The sequence below is a fragment of the Sorghum bicolor genome, chromosome 10, assembly GCF_000003195.3.
Source record: "Sorghum bicolor cultivar BTx623 chromosome 10, Sorghum_bicolor_NCBIv3, whole genome shotgun sequence".
NCBI classification, from domain to species: Eukaryota; Viridiplantae; Streptophyta; class Magnoliopsida; order Poales; family Poaceae; genus Sorghum; species Sorghum bicolor.
The window spans coordinates 14,122,830-14,145,051 of NC_012879.2; the positions used below are offsets into that span (position 1 = coordinate 14,122,830).

The 22,222-nt window shown below is 40.5% G+C and overlaps 2 protein-coding genes across 2 annotated transcripts; one reads left to right on the plus strand and one right to left on the minus strand.

Annotated features, from left to right (window-relative positions):
- Positions 824–15,676, plus strand: LOC8055822 (sister chromatid cohesion protein PDS5 homolog B). Its single transcript, XM_021449982.1, has 33 exons — positions 824–1,155; positions 2,451–2,654; positions 2,755–2,936; positions 4,017–4,143; positions 4,290–4,508; positions 4,680–4,896; positions 4,981–5,126; positions 5,231–5,376; positions 6,188–6,337; positions 6,429–6,477; positions 6,556–6,744; positions 7,193–7,375; positions 7,779–7,930; positions 8,034–8,160; positions 8,272–8,424; positions 8,496–8,561; positions 8,651–8,787; positions 8,867–8,984; positions 9,113–9,247; positions 9,342–9,541; positions 10,083–10,233; positions 10,339–10,482; positions 10,565–10,645; positions 10,737–11,288; positions 11,382–11,483; positions 11,666–11,739; positions 11,834–11,885; positions 13,813–13,899; positions 13,981–14,018; positions 14,135–14,194; positions 14,277–14,434; positions 14,538–15,100; positions 15,209–15,676. The coding sequence occupies exons 1-33, from the start codon at positions 1,066–1,068 to the stop codon at positions 15,242–15,244; spliced, it is 5,088 nt and encodes a 1,695-aa protein (XP_021305657.1). The 5' UTR covers positions 824–1,065; the 3' UTR covers positions 15,245–15,676.
- Positions 16,084–19,768, minus strand: LOC8055307 (DNA oxidative demethylase ALKBH2). Its single transcript, XM_002438215.2, has 4 exons — positions 19,246–19,768; positions 16,907–17,023; positions 16,527–16,713; positions 16,084–16,455 (listed from the first exon to the last, which is right to left on the minus strand). Exons 1-4 carry the CDS (start codon positions 19,537–19,539, stop codon positions 16,256–16,258), a joined length of 798 nt encoding a protein of 265 aa, XP_002438260.1. The 5' UTR covers positions 19,540–19,768; the 3' UTR covers positions 16,084–16,255.

Sequence of the window (22,222 nt, forward strand, 5' to 3'; positions counted from 1 at the left end):
CTACGCACGGATACCAATGTAGCTTTTCTTTAAAAACTTACACCATATAATACTCTCTTCTTTTATGTAAGAATCAATTTCTAAAATTCGTGTCAGTCTCTGACTTTATAGAAAAAAGTAACAATATTAAATGCGTATCTTATGAAAAATATATTTTATGATAAATTTAATGTACTAAGGCCTTGTTTAGATGCACTCAAAAATCCAAAAGTTTATAAGATTTCTTATCCCATCGAATCTTACGACACATGCATGGAGCATTAAATATAGATAAAAAATAACTAATTGCATATTTTACCTGTAAATTGCGAGACGAATCTTTTAAGACTAGTTAGTCTATGATTAGACAATGTTTGTTAAATACAAACGAAAATGCTACAGTATCAAAAATACAAAAAGATTTTGGACCTAAACCAGGCCTATTTGATATATAGATTTTAGTATTTTTTTCTATAAATTTGACAAAGTTAAAAGAATTTAGATAATTTTAGGATTGATTCTTCGAAGGGAGCAGTAAAAAAACCTATAACAGTACATTGGCATCTTGTGCTGAGAACCCATCGGCGCACGCCTCGAGCGGAAGAGTGTCCTAAAACGGCCCGGAAACCACTCCCACCGTTTCCGTTCCCCGAGTAAGTCACTGACACGAGGATCCCACGCGGTGTCGGCGCCACATCTCAGCCAGATCCGCAGCGCAGTCCCCGCGCGACAGACGGGCGCCGCGATTTCACTATCGCAGCAGTGTGGCAGCCAGCATACCCGGACCGCGGCCACGGCACACTGGCTGTGGCTGGGCTGGACTCCGAGACCCAAACCAGAACAACCCGATCCCAACCCAGCTTTGGCAAAAGGCATTCCGCTCACGAGCTCTCCGCCTCTCTCTCTCTCTCTCTCTCTCCTGTCTTCCCCGCTACCCCCTCACGCCAATTTCGAAACAGCGCGAGAGCAGCCAAAAGCCGAGGGAGCCCTTCCTTCTCAGATTAGAAACCCAGCGAGTGCGCTTGGAGGCGGAGGCTGCGAGCTCGGCGCGCGAATTGGGCGGTCGATCCGGCGCGGCGGCCGGGTATGGCGGCCGCGGAGCAGCTCAAGGAGCTGGGGGAGAAGCTGCAGGCGGTGGAGCCGGCGCCTGCGGACGAACTCGCCAAGCTCCTCGAGGTGAGATACCCCCCAAGCTTCTCCGTTTTGGCTGGCTGCGAACATTAGTCGTGGACTCGGCGGTGTAGGTGCGGGCTCTGCGTGGATCTGTGGCTCAGGCGGGACAATTCGGCAGGTTTAGGGTTTAGGTTGCTGGAAGGTAAGGCGCTCGCGGTAGGGTTTCCGGTGCGAATTGGGTGCTCGGGATGCTGGGTTTGGACGATTGGACTTCAATTGAGCGGCGGGGAGGGTTCTCAAGGAGTGAGCTCTTGTGCGGTGAATGGGGGTAATTAGAAGCAAGGAGTTTGTTGTGGCAAGGTTGTGCTGTACATGGAGCTCTTGAATAGTTAGATTCCTGGTGGACTTTGCTTATTCTGGCTGGAATTGTTTGGCTTGGGTCAGAGGAAGTGCCGAGGTCCAGCTCAAGTGCTTCTCTTAAGTTTCGTTTGCTGAAATTGTCGTTGCAATTCGGCACCCATAGTTTTTTTTAGTTTTTTCAGTGTTGAAGAGGGGATTGCTGTTGGCTAGGGTTTATCCTTTGAATTATTTTGGTGGTTCATGTGAATACCTTTTTTTGAAACTAGTGCATGTTCCATTTATTTACATGTGTTGTTGTCTAGCAGTACCTCCTCGAGTATGCAGGGGAGCTGCGTATCGTTCCATTAAGAAGTGTCTAGCTCTAGCAGTACCTTGAATGCTGTGTTTATCTGACAGTTTTAATTTTGGCAAGATTGATGCTATTTATCACAGGAGACAGTTTTATTATGTTTGACATATGTGCTTGACTGCTTGTGTTGGAAGACATATTTGTATTGTCTGAGTAAACACCATGGTGCCCATTCATATGTGGCAGGGAAGGAAACAGTCCAGTGAATCTTGTACTATGGGGCCACACTATTGGACCTTATATGTTCTGGTGTCGACTGCTCTATGTTAGAATTTAGGATGTGGACAGCTCCATGGGTTTGAACTTTGGGTGTTAAATAGCATAATTTGTAGCTACTTGTTATATCGATATTGAAGAGGAGTTTTTAGTTGCAATTGCAAACATACATAGTAGCTATCCTAGTCGATAGCACTATGCACCAGGATTTAACTGTGAAATGCTCATTTGTAATAGAACAGTCACCAGTGTTAGTATAGCACTGTGCCACCAGGAATTAACTGCTTACCATTGACAGGATTTCTCAACACAGGCACTGTCATGTCTTATTTTAGTATTAAATAGGTTGGTCATACATACCTGTTTGATTGAAATCCTTTTCCTTCATGGTAAGTATGCCCTAGATGCTTTATTGATGCTAACAGTGCTACAGAAAGCTGTGGAGTGCTTACGTGGAATAGAGCAGTCGCCGGGGTCCTCAGTGATGGAAGCTATTCAACCAAGTCTAAAGGCTGTTACCAGAGAAGAATTGCTGAAGCATGAGGATGATAATGTCAGAGTTCTCTTGGCAACATGTTTCTGTGAAATTACAAGAATAACTGCACCTGATGCGCCCTACAACGATGAGATTTTAAGGGTAACTATCATATCCTTTAAGTCACCTTGTCACTGGTTTATATAACTTTATTGAGTTTTACCATGTTTATTCGTCATTTGAGATTGTTTTCCTTATGCAGGATATATTCTATCTGATCGTGGGTACATTTGGCGGACTCAGTGATGTTAATAGTCAATCCTTTGGCAGGAGAGTTGCTATTCTTGAAACAGTTGCTAGATACCGAGCATGTGTTATGATGTTAGATCTTGACTGTGATGATCTTATCACAAACATGTTTCAAACATTTTTAGGAGTTGTCAGGTAATTTAACAACTCTACCGTGTCAACTACGTCAATGCCTCTTATGGCAGAGCATGAATGCTCAAATATTGCTTGAGTTTAATTTCTCACTATTAGTTGTTTTGTAAAGAAATTCTACAAGAAAGATCGTCCAATGAAATTTACTTGTCCTTCTTTGAACATGATTTATGCTACTTCACTATGCATATAATTTCCTCTTTTTGTTGTATTTATTTCTAAACTTATAAGTGTGTGTTGAGGACTGAATTTGAAGATCTCAAAATCTGCACAAGCCATATACTGCTTAGCAACATAGGTATTAAACCCTTACTACCATTTTATAGTGTAAACACTATGAATGGTTTGATAGATAAAATCATAAGGAAAATAATTGTTTCAGGGACAGTTGGAGGAAAGTATGAAGGGCTTGGTTTACAAAGTTAAGATGTGTATGGAGTGCCACTTCACAATGTGAATTGTATGGGGAACTTGTTTGCTGTTTGAAGTCATAGGGATTTAACTGAATGATACTTAGGGGAAAGTAGATAATTTAATATAAAACTTTTAATGCATGGTGATCTGCTTTGATTTGTACAGCAGTCCTTGAAAAATTTAAACCCTATGAAGGGACCATTTTCTTTATGGAAAATTGTTGTACATCTGTGGGTGTTTTTGTGTCTGGAATAGTTATTTGCGAATGACACACTAGTAAGTCACAGTATTGATATGTGGGTTAGCGCTTTACCAGCTTTGATATCTAAGAGTACCTGTATGTGGGTTAACAGCCTTGATTTCCTTACCTGATGCTTTTGAATACTTTTGACCAAAGCTGTTCTAGTGACTTCACACACAAAAAAAAAGACAAATCTTGACCAACCTAGGAGCAACTAGGTGACATTGTAAATAGGAAGAAATAAGGACTCAAATTCAATTCATCTTGAAGAGGACCTGGACCTACTATTGTGAACATAATGTCAGATAACTTTTTTCGTGCAACATTACTGTTAGTCCTGTACTCTGGTAGAAATGTCTGGACAACTTATTAGTTTATATTTTATTTCTCCTTGTGTTTGAATTTTTCAGTTCTCTTGTGTAATGCAGTGACAGTCATGAAGAAAACATTGTAAAGTCAATGCAGACAACAATGATCCTTATTATAGATGAGAGTGAAGATGTACAGGAGAGTCTTCTACGTGTACTGTTGTCAGCATTGGGTCAGAAAAAAACTGTGAGTACCTTTTCTTTTAAGACGATCTGATACATTTTACAGATTCCAAGAAGATTGCTGGCAGTTTCTTCCTCCACTGTTTCAGTCTATTCATATATTTGATTTCTTTCTTCTAAAATACTATTTCTGCAACTTCTTATAACTAGGGTGCTGCAATGGCTGCGCGTAAACTTGCTCGCAGTGTTATCGAGCATTCTGCTACTAAGCTTGAACCTTACATAAAGAAGTTTCTAACGTCATCATGGGCTGGGAATGGCAGTTCTTCTAATGATCAAATTGATCACCAGGGAATCGTATTTGATTTATATCAGTGTGCTCCGAAGGTGCTTAAGGTGATCGTGCCGTATATTACTGGGGAGCTACTGGTATGAATTTGTCTCACATTTTTCTCAAAGATGTTAAATGAAAGTTGGGAACAGAAACCTCTCACATTTTTCTCAAAGAACAGTTCATAAAGTGCTATTATTGTGACTTTAAGCGACTTATTTCTTTTAGGTGGTCTCTGTTGATTAAAGTTCATATTTAATATTTTATAGGCAGATGAAGTAGATAACCGGTCTAAGTCAGTTGAGTTACTTGGGGAAATTTTTTCCTTACCTGGAGTCCCTATCGTGGAATGTTTCAAGACTCTTTTCGCAGAGTTTCTCAAGAGACTGACTGATAGAGTTGTTGAAATCCGTATTTCTGTGGTTGAGTATTTGAAGAGATGTCTAATATCAAATCCTTCCCGAGCTGAAGCTCCTGAAATCATCAGTAAGGAGCTTTCTCCCTGTAGTTGTTGATTTGATTTGACTGATCAATAAATTGTGCCTGTACTGATGGCTGTCTTCCTGGCAGAGGCACTTTGTGACAGATTGTTGGATTATGAAGAAAATGTGCGGAAGGGAGTGGTGGCTGCACTTTGTGATGTAGCTACCCATTCTCCTGATGCTATTCCAGTTGATACAATTAAAGTAGTAGCTGAGCGTGTCCGTGATAAATCGGTTGGTTTTTCTTTGCTATTCTCCATACGCTTCTGTTTTCCTTGTTTATTTTCATCTGTATGATTACTTCAAAGTATGTGTATTCTTGTTAAATAAAATTGCAGCTGGCTGTGAAGTGCTATACCATGGAGAGGTTGGCAGATATTTACAAGCTATACTGCCAGAGGGGTTCTGATAGCTCAACAAATTCTGATGATTTTGAGTGGATACCTGGAAAAATATTGAGATGTCTTTATGACAAAGATTTTAGGTAAGACATGGCTATTGTTTGGCCATATTTTCTCTTGCCATATCATTTGCCCCCATTAAATTGTGGCATGCCACAGTTTCTGATCACCTAGTCCATCTGTGATAGACACATTTTCTAGCTAAACTCAGTCTGATTGTGGTGCCTGATTTTGTCACCTCAAAAGCTGTCGTGCTCCACTTTGCTATGACTTATTGCAGCAAAGTGCGCTAGGTATTCAAACAAGCTAATTTATTCAATTTGTATGCCTTGCTGTACTTGTTCCATTATTCAAATTGTGGCTTTAAAACTATCTATTTATCATTTATGCGTGTGTGGCTTCCATGCTTACCATGCCTAGGGCCACTATGCTGCATGATTTATTTTATTTTATTTTTGAAATTGTGCTCTGCACCCTCAAAGATACATCCGTTTCTATGATTCCATATCCTCCATGCCACCAAAGATCAACGAATTAAATCCCCTGCGATATTGTTCAGAGACCCTGGTTGCCCTTTTTTACCAGTTAGACACGCACTTCATGTAGTAACTTTTTTGTAAGTTTACTGCTGGTATGTAGCGTTTCGAACATTTATGAGACTGTGTTCTTGTTCTATTGTGCAGATATTCATATTTATTCCATTGTGGATATCTGATTTGTACATTATTACATGTAAATTTGTTTAATGGTATAGCTTTTTTTGTTGAGGTGAAATGATTTTTTATCGCCTTCTTTTTGAAATGCGGTAGGGGAGAGCCCTACTGTTATTGTGTTATTTGTGTAATGCAGTGTGAGCCTATGAGATCGCCCATTTGGTTGCTTTATTTGGTGCAGGCCAGAGTCAATCGACTCTATTTTATGCGGTTCATTGTTCCCACCAGAGTTTCCAATGAAGGGAAGAGTGAAACATTGGGTTACAGCTGCGACATACTTTGATAAAGTTGAGATGAAAGCTCTTGAACAAATTCTCCTGCAAAAGCAAAGGTCTGATCTTCTGTCCATAGATTGTGTACATTGATGTTGAGCTCTTTCTGAAAATGGTTTTGATATGTTTATGTTCCCCTTGTAATATCAGACTGCAACAAGAAATGCTGAAATACATATCGCTTCGGCAACTAAGTCAGGTTAGTTGAATCTTGAATGTATTGCAAAGTCACTGTGATTGATTTGGCTACCTTATTTATTCCTTTTTTTTAATGCAGGAAGATGCCCCTGATCTGCAAAAAAGAATCTCTGGATGTTTCCGGAGCATCTCTCGCTTATTCAGTGACTCTGCAAAGTGTGAGGAGAACTTGAACATGCTTCATCAGCTAAAAGATGCCGATATCTGGAATATATTCTCTAGCCTGCTTAATTGTTCAACTGCATTTGAGAAAGCTTGGTCTCTTCGGGTACCTTCTTTTTCAAGCATCTTATATATATGTTCCTAAAATCGAGATGTAAAATAGAAAGGAAAAACTGAGAAAAAGATGCCTCTTGCCTGTTCCTGATTCAAGCTTTTGCTGCTTTTCATTGCATTTGTTTTATCAATTGCTACAGAGGAGCGAGATGTTTGCAAACTAAACGTAGACAATACTCCCTGTCCCAAGTTATAGGTAGTTTTGTCTTTTTCTAGGTACATAACTTTTGCTATGCACCTAGATATTACAATATGTCTAGATACATAATAAAAATCATATCTGGAAAAACCAAAACGAGCTATAAATGGGAACAGAGGGAGTAGTAGTTACCTGTGTATATTCTGCCATTGGTCAAAGACATTTTCAGCAATTTTACCTATTTGACTTGTTCTCTGAATATGCCATGCTAAGACAATTTGAATTGATATGTAATCTGCAGGCAGAGTTTCTTAAGATACTTGGTGAAAAACATGTGCTTTATAATTTTGTTGGCACATTAACAATGAGATGTTCATATTTACTTGTAAACAAGGAGTATGCAAAAGAGATCCTTTCAGAAGCATCTGAAAATAAGACTTCTGGGAATACAAAACTCATCTCATCATGCATGAATCTTCTAACGGTAAGATGTTATCCTGAATCACTGTTTTCTTTCTGTGCAACATATTGGCCACACTGTTTTGTAATGAATTATTTGTTTGTTCATATTTAGAAAGTTGAATAACTTCTGGAGTTTCTTGAATGTTTGAAATCTTCAGGTCAATTTGTTTGTTTAGTCTGATGCTTTAGAGACAATGTAGCTAAAAGGTAGGGTACAGTGAGATAAGTCACAAAAGGTTTAGAAATTGGAATTAACTACACTTGTATCTCCAATGTACTCAGATAAGTCATAAAAGTTTAGAAATTTGTCTGCAAGTACAATGATGTTTTTTAGTGGAAGTACTTGTATCTCCAATGTACTGTGATGTCCCTTCGTTCAAATATTGTTTTAATGTTTCTAACTTCTTAATCCGTTCTTTGTGCAGGCAATATCTAGTTTTTTTCCGTCTCTTTTGTCGGGACTTGAAGAAGACATTGTTGAACTCCTGAAAGAGGATAATGAAGTGCTTAAAGAGGGTATTGCACATGTGTTATCAAAGGCTGGTGGCAATATTCGTGAACAGCTAGCCTCAACAAGGTGCAGCTTCTTAAAAGCATCTTGTTTTTTTTGGGATCCTATGATCTGTCTTGATACTAACTACTAAGGTTACATAACTAAATTGATGTGGCTTCTATTTCAGTTCCCTTGATCTTCTATTAGAGCGTTTATGCTTAGAGGGTACACGGAGGCAGGCTAAATACTCTGTTCATGCACTTGCTGCCATTACAAAAGATGATGGTCTTATGTCACTATCTGTTCTGTACAAGGTATCAATTGTAAACTTAATTCCTTCTGTTACTATTTTTCCATGCTATAGCATATACTATTGGCAGTTCAAGTACATTATTTAATTATTTGTTTCATTTGCAACCTTGTAGAGGCTTGTGGATTTGTTGGAAGAGAAGAAAGTGAATATACCATCTATCTTGCAATCTTTGGGTTGTATAGCCCAGATAGCGATGCCAATTTTTGAAACACGGAAAGAAGAGATAATACGTTTCATAACTAAAAAAATTCTTGAGTGCAATGATGTAAGACTTGCTCTCTTAAAATTCCCAATTCTATTTTATACCATTGTCATCACATTTCCATGTGCCCACAGGATATGGTTCAAAATTCTTCTAATAAATCTGAATGGGGTGATAGTACACAGAATTGTTTGCTGAAGGTCAGTGAAGTTATGGTATTTTACTTACAATGCAACCATCAATGGCCCTTGACTGTTGGTTATGTCTCTTGTGTTATTTTATTTTGCAGATTTATGGCATCAAAACTTTGGTGAAGAGCTATCTACCTTGCAAAGATGCTCATGCACAGCCAGGAATAGAGAAGTTAATTGATATTCTGAAGAATATTCTTACCTATGGTGATATATCTCCAAATATGGCCTCAAGGTACCAGCAGATACATACCCTTCAATTGTGATGTAGACATTCCGCACTATATAATATTAAATATTTTATATCACTGCAGTGCTGTTGATAAGGCCCATTTGAGGCTTGCAGCAGCAAAAGCTGTTCTCCGCTTATCAAAACAATGGGACCATAAAGTGCCTGTTGATGTATTTTATTTGACTTTGAGGATTTCACAGGTATTTCCTTGGGACAATGCTGCTTGGCATGCTTCCTCATTGTTCTCTTTTGTATTTTTTTGAATGCAATTGTTCTCTTTTATATTATGTCACCATCTTTGTAGATTCATATTTCTATTCTTTTCCAGGATGATTTTCCTCAGGTGAGGAAATTATTTCTTTGTAAAGTACTTCAATATATCAAGGAAAGGGCCTTGGATGCAAAATATGCTTGCGCCTTCATGTTTGGTGTTAATGATTATCATGCCCCGCAGTACGAAGAGGTTCATATTGTTAACAAGCCTACATACTGATTCTTTTTGAAAGATAATAATTGAGTCTCATTTTTACTTTCTCTTGTTTCCATGCATTTCTCAGTTCAAGCACAATCTGACTGAAGTGGTTCAGATATGCCAACAAGCTAAGATGCGCCAACTTTCAGTCCAAGCAGATATGAATTTGCTGACGGCTTACCCAGAATATATAATTTCCTTTTTGGTTCATGCCCTCGCTCATGATCCTTCATCCCCAGGCATCGAAGAACATGAAAATGTCAAAGCATTTGGTCCAATTTACTGGTATCTAATATAGCTCTTTCTGTGCTGCTCTCTTGTTATCATGAATTTACTTGTCTTGTTCAAAAAATAATATTTCATAATCTGCATCCTTGCATTGAAATATGTTCGGATATCATGGATTCGGTGCAATTTACTGGTATCTGATAATAACCTTATGTTCTAGTTTGTTATCTTCATAATATTATTCTATTCAATTTTACTTGATATCATGCTTGAACATTGCTTGCCTTTATAATGTTGATGTGTTGAATTTTGAGTTTTTGACAATAGGGTAAATTGTTGGCTCTAAAATGGGTTTCAATATTGTGAAGGATTTACTTGGCATGGGCCAACCAAATCCCACATAGTTGCTAAAAGGTTGCATCTTATGTGGGTTATTTCCAATGATTCACCATTAGCTGTTAATGTAAGGTCCATTCTAGTTTATTTTGTAAAGTGTGGAATCATTGGGCTAAGGAATCAAAATGTGTCCACATTGACTCTTCTAGCTGAAATAGCCTGTGGTTCTACATGCATATATTTATGAAAAAACTTTTTCCAGGCGACTACATCTTATTTTTTCAATCCTCCTGGGGGAAGAAGGTTTGCAACATAGTGTTCCAGGCATGAAAAAGGACAGCTTCACTACAATAATATCTATATTCAAAAGTATCAAATCTTCACAGGATGTGGTTGATGGAAATAAGACCAAGGTAAAAATATGTTTTGACTGCTTTCTCTTCATTTGGGTTGCTGTACACATGATCATTGCTACTAAGTGTGACTTATGTTCTTATATAGTTATATGCTGTTTGCAGACTCTGTATGCTATATGTGATCTTGGTACTCTTATTGCAAAGAGGTTTTGCCAAGAACAAACGAGTTTATCAGAAACTCAAACAGTTCCATTGCCTGCTCAACTTTACGCGCCACTTCAGGATAACCAAAATGAAAATTCTGTGGTGTGTGTTCCAACGAATCATGAGATAACTGCTTGATAGTTCATAAGGCTTCTGGTATTGATAGTTATGTAATATTGTGCAGGAGAATTATGAGCAGATTTGGCTGGGATGTGAGAAAGTACTGGCTCACTTTGAGGCTGTAATGACTGCAAACATGGATAAGGTATTTAATGCATAATAGGTTGATATTATAGCTCAGCTTTCTTTATCTGTTGTCTCAACTGCACTATTTTGTTTTTTTAATGTATTTCCAGGTTGAATCTCCCAAACAAAAGATGCTTATTGATGTGACTGATGAATTTGGAAATGAAGTTCCTCTTGGGAAAATTGTCAAACTTCTTAAATCGCGAGGAGAAAAGAAGGCGGGGAAAAAGCAGAAGGCACCATCTAGTAGTTCAGTAAATGCAGGGAATGATGATGATGTCCTGGGTTTAGTAAGAGAAATTAACTTGAACAACCGAGAAGATTTGGAGAAATCACCGAAGGGCAAGCCTAAGAAGCATCAGACAGATACAGAAGATAGTAACAAGAAACCACTCGATTTTTCTTCACCTAAACGCAAAAGATCAATTTCCAAGAGTAGACCACATTCAGCAAAAGGTAGTAGAAACAGTGATGAGCGTCTACTACATACTCCTAACACAGAGAGGACCAGTGTCTCCTTGGAAACTAAATTGAAGGAGAAAAACAGAGATTATTCAACTGATACGGAACTGTTAGTATCTCCTAGTACTAAAACCCCTGTATCTAAAGGAAATAAGGGTGCGAAGAAATCCCATATTGATACTTTGAACAGTGTCCCAAAGGTGATTTCTTACATCTCTATGGTATCTATATAATCAACAAAACTTTGGAGGTTTAGTTTATGATTTTTTCTATTCTTATTCAACCTTTTTCAGAAGTCTGCTGATGCAGACAGTACTAAGAGAACTGTTGAACCGAGAAGTCTAAATGGGTCACTCAAAGGGCAAAAGTCAAAACCAATTTCTGGTTTAGTAAAGGTAATGATTAATTGATTACAAGTCTATTCTATTCTATAAGCCCATTGTGTTAGCCATAGCTTTTGTGCAAATCATGTCAGTCATTGGAAGGAAGCATATATATTCTTGGCCATATTCAAATTTGTGCAAGTAATTTTCCTTCTATTGTCTTGTGGCTGCTAAGAATGTGTTTATGCCTGCAGTGCGCAACACAGGACTCAAGTGGTAAAAACTTGATAGGACACCGAATAAAAGTTTGGTGGCCTTTGGATAAGAGGTATGTTGTCTTGTAAATGTTATTGTTGTTATTGCAATTAGTTTATTACTGAAAGTGGGGGTTGATTTTTTTTTTGTTTTTTTTTGGTTGTTAGATTTTATGAAGGCGCCGTGCAATCATACGATTCATCCAAGAAAAAACATACGGTAAGCTCCTCGAAATGACGAATTCATATTTTATTCTCTGTAATTTGTTTCATCCATCTTTACTTCTGTAAGTACAACTGTAAAGAACAGTTTACATGTGTTTGGACACTTTCTATGTTGGTGAATGCAACTGAGTATTTGCAAATGTAATGACTTTCCAGTCTGCTTGGATTGCTATTAAATGTGTAGGGTAGGTATTACTGTTGTTGCTTAAAAAATTGACTTTTTCTGGTCTGCCTTGTATTGTTATTAAATGACTAGGATAGGTACTACTGTTGTTGCTTAAAAACTTTAGTGTCACAGAATATTAGTTTATCTTGTGTTTGAAATCACGATTATTTTGAAATCACGACTTTTATTGTAATGACTTGTGGCATCTGAAGCTGTTGCAAACATCTGGTTCCTTTATAGTGTTTGCAATGTAGTGCCGTTGTTGTTTATTGCCTATGTAACACTTCTGTACGCTTCAATCTATCTCAGCTAAAATGTTATTTGCACATAAATTTTAAAATTGAACTTTTTAGATAAATATTTGATATTTTGAAGCTTACAAATAAATACTTCGATTAAGTATGTTTAAGAAAATATTTCCATTAAGTAGCACAATGTGCATTTGATCATTTTAAATTTTAAATCTGAAAATGGTATACAAAATACCGTATCTGTAGCCTCTCGTACTTACGCCTGGGAATGGATCGTGTCACCCCAAGGGCCGAAAGGCCCCCCCCCCCAACTCACAGGCCTACTTCTACGGATCATCTATGGGCCATGTATACAAGAGGGTCGAGTTGGATTGGATTGGCCTGTTAAAGGGCTGGGCTGTACGCCTGTACACATGGCCTGAGTCGGTGGAAGGATCGTTGGAAGAGGGTTGGCCTGAGGATTCCGGATTCTGCTCTTTGCGTCTCCCTCGTAGAGTCTTTTCGAGGACTCGAGGAGCGGGGTGGCCGGGCGGGTCCTCGGGAGCTGAGAGGCGGTGGCAGCGGCGGTGTGGGTTGAGGAGTCGGTGGCAGCGACACAGGTTGAGGGCGACAGCTGCAGCGATTCCTTGGATCCGTTGCCACAATCCATCCTCCAGCACGCAGCAGGCCTCCGCTACCAAGCCTGCTGAGGTCTTCGCACCCACGTCGTCCAAGAAGAAGCCTCCTCCTCGTCCTCTAGTGCATGCGGTGCATGAGCCCGTGGATCAGTACTAATTCAATTAGCTCGTGGCAGTGCTTGTTTGTTTGTGAAGGCCCTTGGATTGTGGTGTAGGATTGGCCTGTGGGTTCAAAAAGGATCGGGGGTGGATTAGGATGATGAGGCTTTAAAGAACGGATCGGATCAGACTGAATCAACTCAGTTGGGATCAGAGTGGGGCTGGGTCTACTCCTTAATATCTTAGGATTGGATTAGGGTTAGGGCTGGATTGCAACCCATTCCCAGGCGTACTTCTCTTTGCTTAATGAAATGATATGCATAGGTCTTCTGTGTTGTTTGAGAAAAAAACACAACATATGTCATTTCTTTGTGTAAATAAGTGTTCACTCAGGTACCATTACCCGCCTTCACTTGATGATTGTGCACAGGATTTTGCAAGTACAAAATGACAATTAGCTGCTGCTATTTAAGCCACTTGTGAATCACCAATACCACTATAGCAGCTGTGCTTTAGCAGTGTGTATTTATGATGTAGGTTACCTTTCCAAAAGGTGAAAAATACTGAACCACTGGTATACCTTTAGTATTGTTTGTTTATACCACTGGACTGTGAGTGCTTGGTGCTCACAGTAGGAACTTTTGTACCAACTCGATGCCATTTCAACATGTAGAAGTTGTAGAGATGATAATTTCAGTCCAAATGCGTTGTTCGAGAAAAAAAATTCAGTCCAAACTGAGAAATTTGTAGACAGTGGATGAACTTATACGATTGTACTTCCCTTCATAGGTGCTATACGATGACGGAGATGTTGAAGTGCTTAGCTTGGCTAAAGAGAAGTGGGTACTGATTGAAAGTAATGACTCATCAGTAAAGGTGGAGTATTTTTAATGCTTTCCTTGTCTTTTTCAGTGTAGAAGATACTGTTGACTCATTTTTGTTTACTCAATATTGCAGAAGCAAAAGAAGGATCATCTTGGGACAAACCAAGGAAGGTAAGCTGTGCCACTGTTGGAAGCTAAGAAACAAGCCCATGCACAGTTTTCTAGTCCTCTGTATATGTATAGTAACATGTGCCATTTATGAACTATTGACACCAGTCACCTTGCAGAGCACTGGAGAGAACTAGCAGCAGCAAGTCTCCGCCTAGCCAACCGAAGTCAAAAAAGAGGTGAGCCAGTATGGATTTGAAATGTGGTAATGATTCAATTTTGTAACCATGTGCAATTCATCTGTTTACTCCATCTATATAGGTCCTTACCTCCAAAGAAGAAAGGGCAACCAAAGAACAAACGAAGAAAGACTGCAGGAAGAAACAATTCTGTCGAAGAGGGTAGTGGAGCTGTTGGTAATGATTCAGATTCATCCAGTTCTCTTGCTCACTCAGATGTTGACAAAGATGTAACCTCTGGTACGATTGCTTAATGAGTTATCATTGATTGTATGAGCATGTTGTTTTCATGATATGCATGCCTTCGTCATAGCGGAGCCTAATGTGTTCTTTTATACCGCAGATAGCCACATGGAGGAAGTAGTAGTTAGCTCAGCTGAGAAAGAGAAGGCCAGTAAAGATTCTAAAGATGTGAAAATAAAAGAGAAGTCAGGGAAGGACTCCAAAGGCATGGAAATGAAAGAGAAGGCAAGGAAGGACTCCAAAGGCGTGGAAAAGAAAGAGAAGGGCTCCAAAGACATGGAAACAAAAGAGAAGGCAGGGAAGGACTCCAAAGACGTGGAAACGAAAGAGAAGGCAGGGAAGGATTCCAAAGACGTGGAAATGAAAGAGAAGGTAGGGAAGGAGTCCAAAGATGTAAAAATGAAAGAGAAGGCAGGGAAAGAATCCAAAGATACAGAAGTGCAAGAGAAGCCAGTAAAGGACTCGAAAGATGTAAAAATGAAAGAGAAGGCAGGGGAAGAGTCCAAATACATGGAAGTGAAAGAGAAGGCAGGGAAGGACTCAAAAGATGTGGAAACGAAAGGGAAGGCAGGAAAGGAGTCCAAAGATGTGGAAATGAAAGATGTGGAAAAGCTGGATGACCATACTTTGAGCAACAAGGTGGAATCAGACAATGAAACTCTTGTGAGTGCATTCTGTGTTCCGAGCCTAACCTATGTTTTGATACTGAACCGAATCTTTTCATCTTTTGAATTAATATTCTCACCAATTTGTTTCGTGTTGAATGTGCAGAGCGTGTGGAAAAAACGTACAGCAAAAGCAACATAATCTTGCTTTCTCAGCTGACCATTCATAGTAGGATGCAGATTTCACAGGCAGGCAGTCGTTCGGGAATGTGGATATCTCATTGATTGACCCCTTGCAATTGACAGTTGTAATGTAGGAAATGTTTGTTTCGATAGCAACACGTTAGTATAGAACAGTGGAATAGGATTTGTTTGTAATGTTATTAGAAGCAGGCACATGTTGCCCATTAAGCTATGGCATGGCATCCCCGGGTTGTTTTGTATATCTTAGAGAGGGTCAGAGGTTATGTAACATACCTATTAGCTCTTTTGCAGGACATAGTACTAAGTCATTAAACTCCTGTAGAAATGTTGTATGCAATAAATCAGTGGCACTTGTAAAACTAGCTTTGGGCACCCAATTTTTGGCCCCCTTTCGATTGCCCTAGTACTACGTGATTTCTGCCCTGTTAAACTGGTATTCCCAGTGATGTATCGGACGAATTGCTTTCTTAAAAGCAGAGGTTTCTCCTTTTTTTCCAATAAAATAAAATCCATAAGACGTGACGGTAAAGGTGTGTCGGAGAGTATCAGCTTGGCGGCAATGCAAGTGATTTGTCGCTTGGCTTTAGAGCATAAAATCAACACGCTAAAAAAGAATGTTCCGGTGGCTTGCACTGTTTGTTCTGAAAATCGGTTTAGTAATGATAATAATAATGCTTGAGCTTTTGTTGAGGCAGTGCTATTCTGAATTCAAGAAGATATGCATCACATTTCATTTTTAGATCTGATGTGCACGTGATGGACCGTATGTCCGTATAGACGCAACTTCCTTTTGTTCCAAAACCGGGGTCTGCAGTGTCTCCAGTCTGCGGTCATAACTGTGCAGCAACAAGAAAACTTGCGTAACATGTTAGGCACAACTGTTCAGTGAGTAGTGCTAAACACAAGCCCACATATGAACTGAGTTGATGTGATGTTCATAATATCATACATACATTGCCGCAAAACATTCAAGTGAGCAAGAATCACAAAACTTTCCAGCTAAGGCTGTTTAGGACAGCACATGCCTGAAAGTCAGATTGATCCTCGGTGAGCTCACTTTGGCTCGCTTCGGAACTGAGTGCTGCCAGTCCCGCTGGGTGTAGCCTCTCATCACAAGCAGCGAGCCATGCTTCAGAAGAAAAGAATGCTGCTTTTGAGATGCAGCGACCTTGAGCCGCTTTCGACCAGCTTCTCCAGATGCAGAAATGGCTGGTATATGTTTATAGCGAATCAATACCGGCTAAATGATGTGCTACGATAACAGAATACTAGGACCGTACCTTGCGATTTGGCAGGCTTCTTCCTAAGTAAGAAGTCGCGTTCACACCCAAAGGTGACAGATGCTATCTCTGGAGTCGGTCCGTAGAGGGGCTCATCATCAGCATGCCATGAAACGTAGTCTGAACCTGTCTCGTATCTGTTCAGGAGCAAGCTGTTAAAATAGCTCCCGGGAAGGGCTTCATGGACCTAATGAACATTAATGAATCAGCAAATTCACAAGCAATGATGAATTCTGATATCTTGCAATGGCATTCCTACTGTAGTAGAGTAGTTGTCAAACACAAACTACATGATACCTACCAAGTACAGTGCCAGTCTGCCAGATAGTTTTTACCAGTTACAGTAACAATATGAAGAGTATCTATGGAACACTCCTTACCAACTTCAAGATGTCCTTGAGCACGGGGAATTCATCCCAAGAATGTGCATGAGGCTGATGACCACTATATTTCAAAACAGTTAACCCTTCATCTGCAACATAGCACACATCTCTAGGCTGCAGAAAAAGCAAGAGAAAGAGATACCTGGATTAGTGGCTTCCTACAAAAATTACAATTCACATTAGATAAAAGTTTGCTTCCCCAACTAATGGGAAATACATTCTTGCCTCAGCAATCGAAAATCACACATCTCTTTTTGCCACTCTACTAATGTCCATCTCTTCTGCCAATGAAGTTCAGCTGAAGACCCACCTTTTATCTATTAGTTTTAGTATGCTTGGCAAGGGGTCCTACCAGTAAGCTGTATTGATGGAGACTTTTGTCGCAGTGACCCTACACATTAGTTACACAGGGCAGGCCCCGCCTCTGGTCACCCCCACACGGCTCAGTTACCGCCCAAGGGTATCGCATAAACGAAGCGGGGGTGAAAGGGAGCGTATGCGAGCCTGCATTTCGCTTTGGCAAAATGAGAGGACCCGGGTTCTGGCTCTGTTAAAACAGGGCAGGCACTGTAATCCCCTCTTCGCCGACAGGCGAATCGTTGTCAACAATGTGGTTGTCATCTTCCTTGCAGGTCTTGCTAGGCGAATGGCTGCGACAGTGCGGTCATCAGTTTCCCTGCGGTTTTCACCACGGCGAGAGCCGACCAACCAGGTGCGGCCGACAGTTTCTGTCGGCTGGTGGCCGCCTTGTCGGACTAAAGGGCGGCAGCACATCCGGAGCCGGTCGGAGCAGCTCGGCCGGGTGTCAACCAAGGCAGGCGGGAACCCCCAAATGGTGAGCAAGCCTCGAGCGGCAAAGAATATTCCTCGGATATGGAGTAGTTGTAAGGGTATTTACGTCCAGCAAAAGCCTACAGGCATGTATAAATAGCCCTCACTGAGGATTGTAAAGCAGGGGGGAGGAAGTTTAATAAAACCACTCATCTTGTGTCGCTTGCATCTCTCTTTCTCGCCATTCGTCGAGTCTGATTTTGCTTGTGCGACATCCCAGGGTTCGAGGACCTTGGTCCAGAACAACAACACCCTTTAGGCTCTCTCATATAGAAGATACAAGCCAAACCTAATTTGGAAAGCTCACACAGGAACAAGTGTAAGTTGTTTGCTTGGACGCTCATACAGAGCAAAATTCTCGTGGCGGATAATTGGCTCCAAGGGGATGGCCTCACCAGGACTGTTGCATTTTGTACAATGGGCCACTTGAAACCAGCCTACACCTGTGCCTCCATAGCCCTTTGGCCAAACTTGTTTGGTGTCAAACGTTGGCCTGGGAACACTTTGACACTGTTCTGATCCAACATGTGAACGATTCATCATCCATCTCTTGGTGGAAAGCAATGACAAGGTTAAAAAAACAGCGGAGTTTCAATGGCTTGGCCATTTATGTCCCGTGGAACCTATGGAAAGAGCAGAATCGGAGAATTTTTCAGAACTGCTTCCTGACAGCACAAATGGCTATGCAAGTAAAAAAGAATTCAAACCAAGGAAAAGGACACTTGTTTCAGTGTAATTTACCTGTCTTTCTGTTTGGTTTGGTGCCTTTTGAGTGGGGCACCACGGTGGATGTTTAGGGCATGTGTGCGGGGCCTCTTTAGTTAGCCCCGGTCTTTATTCTGTTTAAAACTCATTTACCCTCTTGCCATATTTTTTAAAAAAAAAAACAAAAGAAAAAAGAAAAAAGCTCACTGTGTTCTACTACTGCTTCGCACTAGCGATTACGAGTTATTGAATTGTGAGCCCCTGCTTGTGACTGATGTAAACTTCATTTTGTTGAACTATGATATGGCAATGCTTGGTTTCAATCAATTTACACGAATTGGAACTGGTTCATATAACTTAAGTTTCATTTGGAGCAAAAGTTCCAAAAACCCCAACCCAGCAAGGCCCATGTACTGGCATAAAACCAAATGGTACAGCCTCGAGCCCCTGGTGTGATCAGATTGTTATAGGTTTATAGCTAAATTTCTAAACCCACTGGAGCTTGATGTTTCACAAAAATACATTGGCTACCCAGAGCCAGAACCAATAAGGCAATAGCGCCTAAAGGCAAAGATCTGGTCAAGGATCAAGCTCACCATCGCAATATGTACGGAGTATCCCCTTCTGACGGCCCACCACGCTGGAGCAAATTTCTTGCAGGATTAGCACTTGATTTCGCCTAAATAGCAGGCCTACCGGGTGGCCCAATGCTTAAAGAACCTCTGAAGGCAGCGCAAGAAATGGCTAATGCCTCCTCGCCAAAAAAAAAAAGGCTAATGCCTGATGGAGGCGGTACGGACCTGTTTGGCAGAGCGGCCGAAGACGCGGATTTCGGGGCGCGTCCAGGGGATGGACTTGTCGAGGTAGTCGAACCACCCCCACGCCTTCTCCCGGGCCACGAACCGGGGGATGTAGACCACCTCGCTGCCGCCGCCAAGGTCCGTCACCTCCTGTCGCGGCGGCTCCGGCGTCTTCGCCTCTCCCAGTCGCTCCCCCTCCCCCTCCCCCGCTGCGTTGCCGGAGATGCCTGGGTTCTGGGCGGAGTCCGCGTCTGTGCTTGGGGTCGAGCCGACGAGGCGGAGGCGCGAAGCCATTGGCGGTGCGGCGGGAAGGGGAGGTGTGGAGCCTGGACCTGGAGGCGCGGGCTTGCCGCGCGGCGGGTGGACGGGACGGGATGGTCAGACACTCAGACTCAAGAGCCCCGTGTCGTGAACAACGAAGGCGGAAAATGGTGTACTAGGAAACGAAAAGTTAAGACGTTTCGGTATCACCATTTGACGTAATTGTACCAATAAATGTAAACACCGTGGTGCAATTATTATTTTTTGTGGAATCAAATAATTTATAATTTGATTAAATTATATAAAATAATTAAATTCGAAATAAGTATAATTAAGTTAGTTATAAATATTATTTTTTAGTAAACTTAGTTAGCGAAATAAATATTAATATTATTTACTATAAATTTAATCAAAATTAAACTAGTTTGACTCGTATCAATTTTATAGTTGGGATTATATGCTTGACACGCATTTCAGCGTACTTTTTTTTGCCAGCGTAGAAATAATGTCAACTTGTCAAGGTTACTCGTGTGCTTTAGTAAAAAAATCATTTTATTCCATGAAAATGAGCAAGATCAAAACTACTGCTAGTACTTCAATTACAAAAATAACAAGAAACAATATTTTTATAAGTTTATAAACTTTTCTTTGAGGAATGTTTATTTGTTACCTTCCGCCTAGTTTATAGACCTGTTTTGTATACTAAGATTAATTGTTACCTAGCTAAAAATTAGCTAAACTTAGTCCTAAGAGCAACTTCAACAGAAAAGCTATCCAAGTTGTGTAATCTATATTTGGCTATTTTAGGAAAAAAAAAGAGAGTCCAACAGTTATTGTATCTGGCTTTCTAAAATAGCAAGTCATGTATCCTGGAATTTTCTCATGCTAGATAGCCATTCGCCTCACCCTATTGGAAAGACAGTTGGAGTTTTGTTTTTTTTTTGGCTTAGGTTTCTATTTTAGAGCTTGACTAAATAATGAGTTTAGCCATATATTTTTACCAACTCTATTTGAGTTGCTCTAATATCCATCCAAACAAAAAGCTAAGAAACATGCTAAATTTCTTAATCATGTTTTCAACTAGTTATTAGTCAACTAGCTAATCAACTGTACTTATTTTTAGTTCAAACTAGTAGCTAGTTCTAGCTTATCCAAACAAAAATGTCTGTTAATTTGATGAAACAAAGTGAACCACTACAAATGAAGGGAGCAAATGGTCTTGTAAGAGCGAATTCCACAATTCGTGTCCTAAGGAATAAATTGCTCAGTGTTTTTGTGGGGACAAAGGTTAACTTAACAAAGATTATTAGATAATATCCATATCGATATACTCCCTCTGTCCTAAATTTATTGTTGTTTTAGGATTCGTGGTGGATACCAAGGAAGAAACAAAATGACCCTGCATACCCCTACAAAGTTACAGTTTATACATCTTTCATATGTCTTATCACTAATACAACCACAAAGGCCAATGCAGGCAGCAACTAATATCTATCACTGCAGCAACCTTTCATAAAAAACTATGCACTCCCATCGATTATTTTTTCCTTAAACAAATGATTCGGGATGTTTGCCGGGATATGGTTCTATAGCAGAACGACACTTTTTGTGGGACTTATGTCCAGAGCTAAAACGTTAGTAAATTTGGGATAGACTATAGAGGGAGTAGTATTTAGGATCAACATCGATCTCCATCGTTTTTCCTTTTCTCTTAGAATGTTGTATAGGAGATAGAAAATGTACCGTGTTTTTTTTTTGGCGACAAAGATTACGTTGACAAAGATTATCAAATAAAATAGCCATGCTGATATAGTATTTAGGACAACATCAACTTTCATTCCTTCTTCCTTTTCTCTTAACTTAAAATCACGACTAGGAGATTTAAAAAGACTGAGTTGTATAGAGGATACGTGCTCTAGTAGATTGAGAAAAATAAAATCAACCCTTTATAGGTGATGAGACCCACATGTTAGTGGTTAAAAAATATCTCTTACCTCTTTCTCCCCGTTTCCTCCTCTTATTATCGATTGGGAACGGATGGCACAGGGACACAACGACGCGTTATGTCGCCCGACTGTCTGAGATGTTCTTCTGAACTGCCATTGGGGGATTGAATCCGCACCTGAATATATATTATCATCAACAACCTCGCTTTTAGAGAAAAACAAGGCAAAACCCTTAAGATTTTTTTTTGTTGTTTGAGAGATTGAGGAGAGGTTTTTGTTAAAACCCTAGGACCGACTAGCAGTAGATCAGTGGGGTAACCATTCTCTATTCGGTGTGAATGAGTGCACTTATTCAAGATCTAGGAGATCCAGAGGAAAGGGGAAGTAGTGGGGTTCATACCATCGGAGGAAGTAGAAGCAGGCGTAGTGGAAGATCCAGATCTGGCCATCGCTGGTTCGCCGATGCAGATCTGCGCACGGGCAGCGACAGATGGGGTAGACTCGATGGTGTAGTGGCGACCAGCGGTGAAGAACGGTGGTGCAGTGCAGTGCAGTGCCGGCGTAGAGGGCTTCCGGTCACTGGTTGCGCCCCTCTCTAGATTGGGTTTAGGGTTTGTCAGTGGGGAATGGCGGCTCACGGTAAATCTCGTACTGAGAGCCGCCGGCCCCCACCTTTATTTATAAAGCAGTGTGAAAGGAGCCCTCCAACCATAGATGGGCTGGGCGCCCCCGATCAGAACGCAGGTCAAGGCCCGATTAGGCCTTTGGTG

Bases quoted from the DNA above. Each gene is read 5' to 3' on its own strand.
- LOC8055822 (XM_021449982.1), top strand. From the start codon at position 1,066: ATGGCGGCCGCGGAGCAGCTCAAGGAGCTGGGGGAGAAGCTGCAGGCG. The intron at 10,483-10,564 runs GTGTGTGTTCCA...AATATTGTGCAG, and splicing joins ACCAAAATGAAAATTCTGTG to GAGAATTATGAGCAGATTTG. The intron at 10,646-10,736 runs GTATTTAATGCA...ATGTATTTCCAG, and splicing joins TGACTGCAAACATGGATAAG to GTTGAATCTCCCAAACAAAA.
- LOC8055307 (XM_002438215.2), bottom strand. From the start codon at position 19,539: ATGGCTTCGCGCCTCCGCCTCGTCGGCTCGACCCCAAGCACAGACGCG. The intron at 17,024-19,245 runs GTCCGTACCGCC...CTTTTTCTGCAG, and splicing joins TCGGCCGCTCTGCCAAACAG to CCTAGAGATGTGTGCTATGT. The intron at 16,456-16,526 runs GTACGGTCCTAG...AACATATACCAG, and splicing joins GAAGCCTGCCAAATCGCAAG to CCATTTCTGCATCTGGAGAA.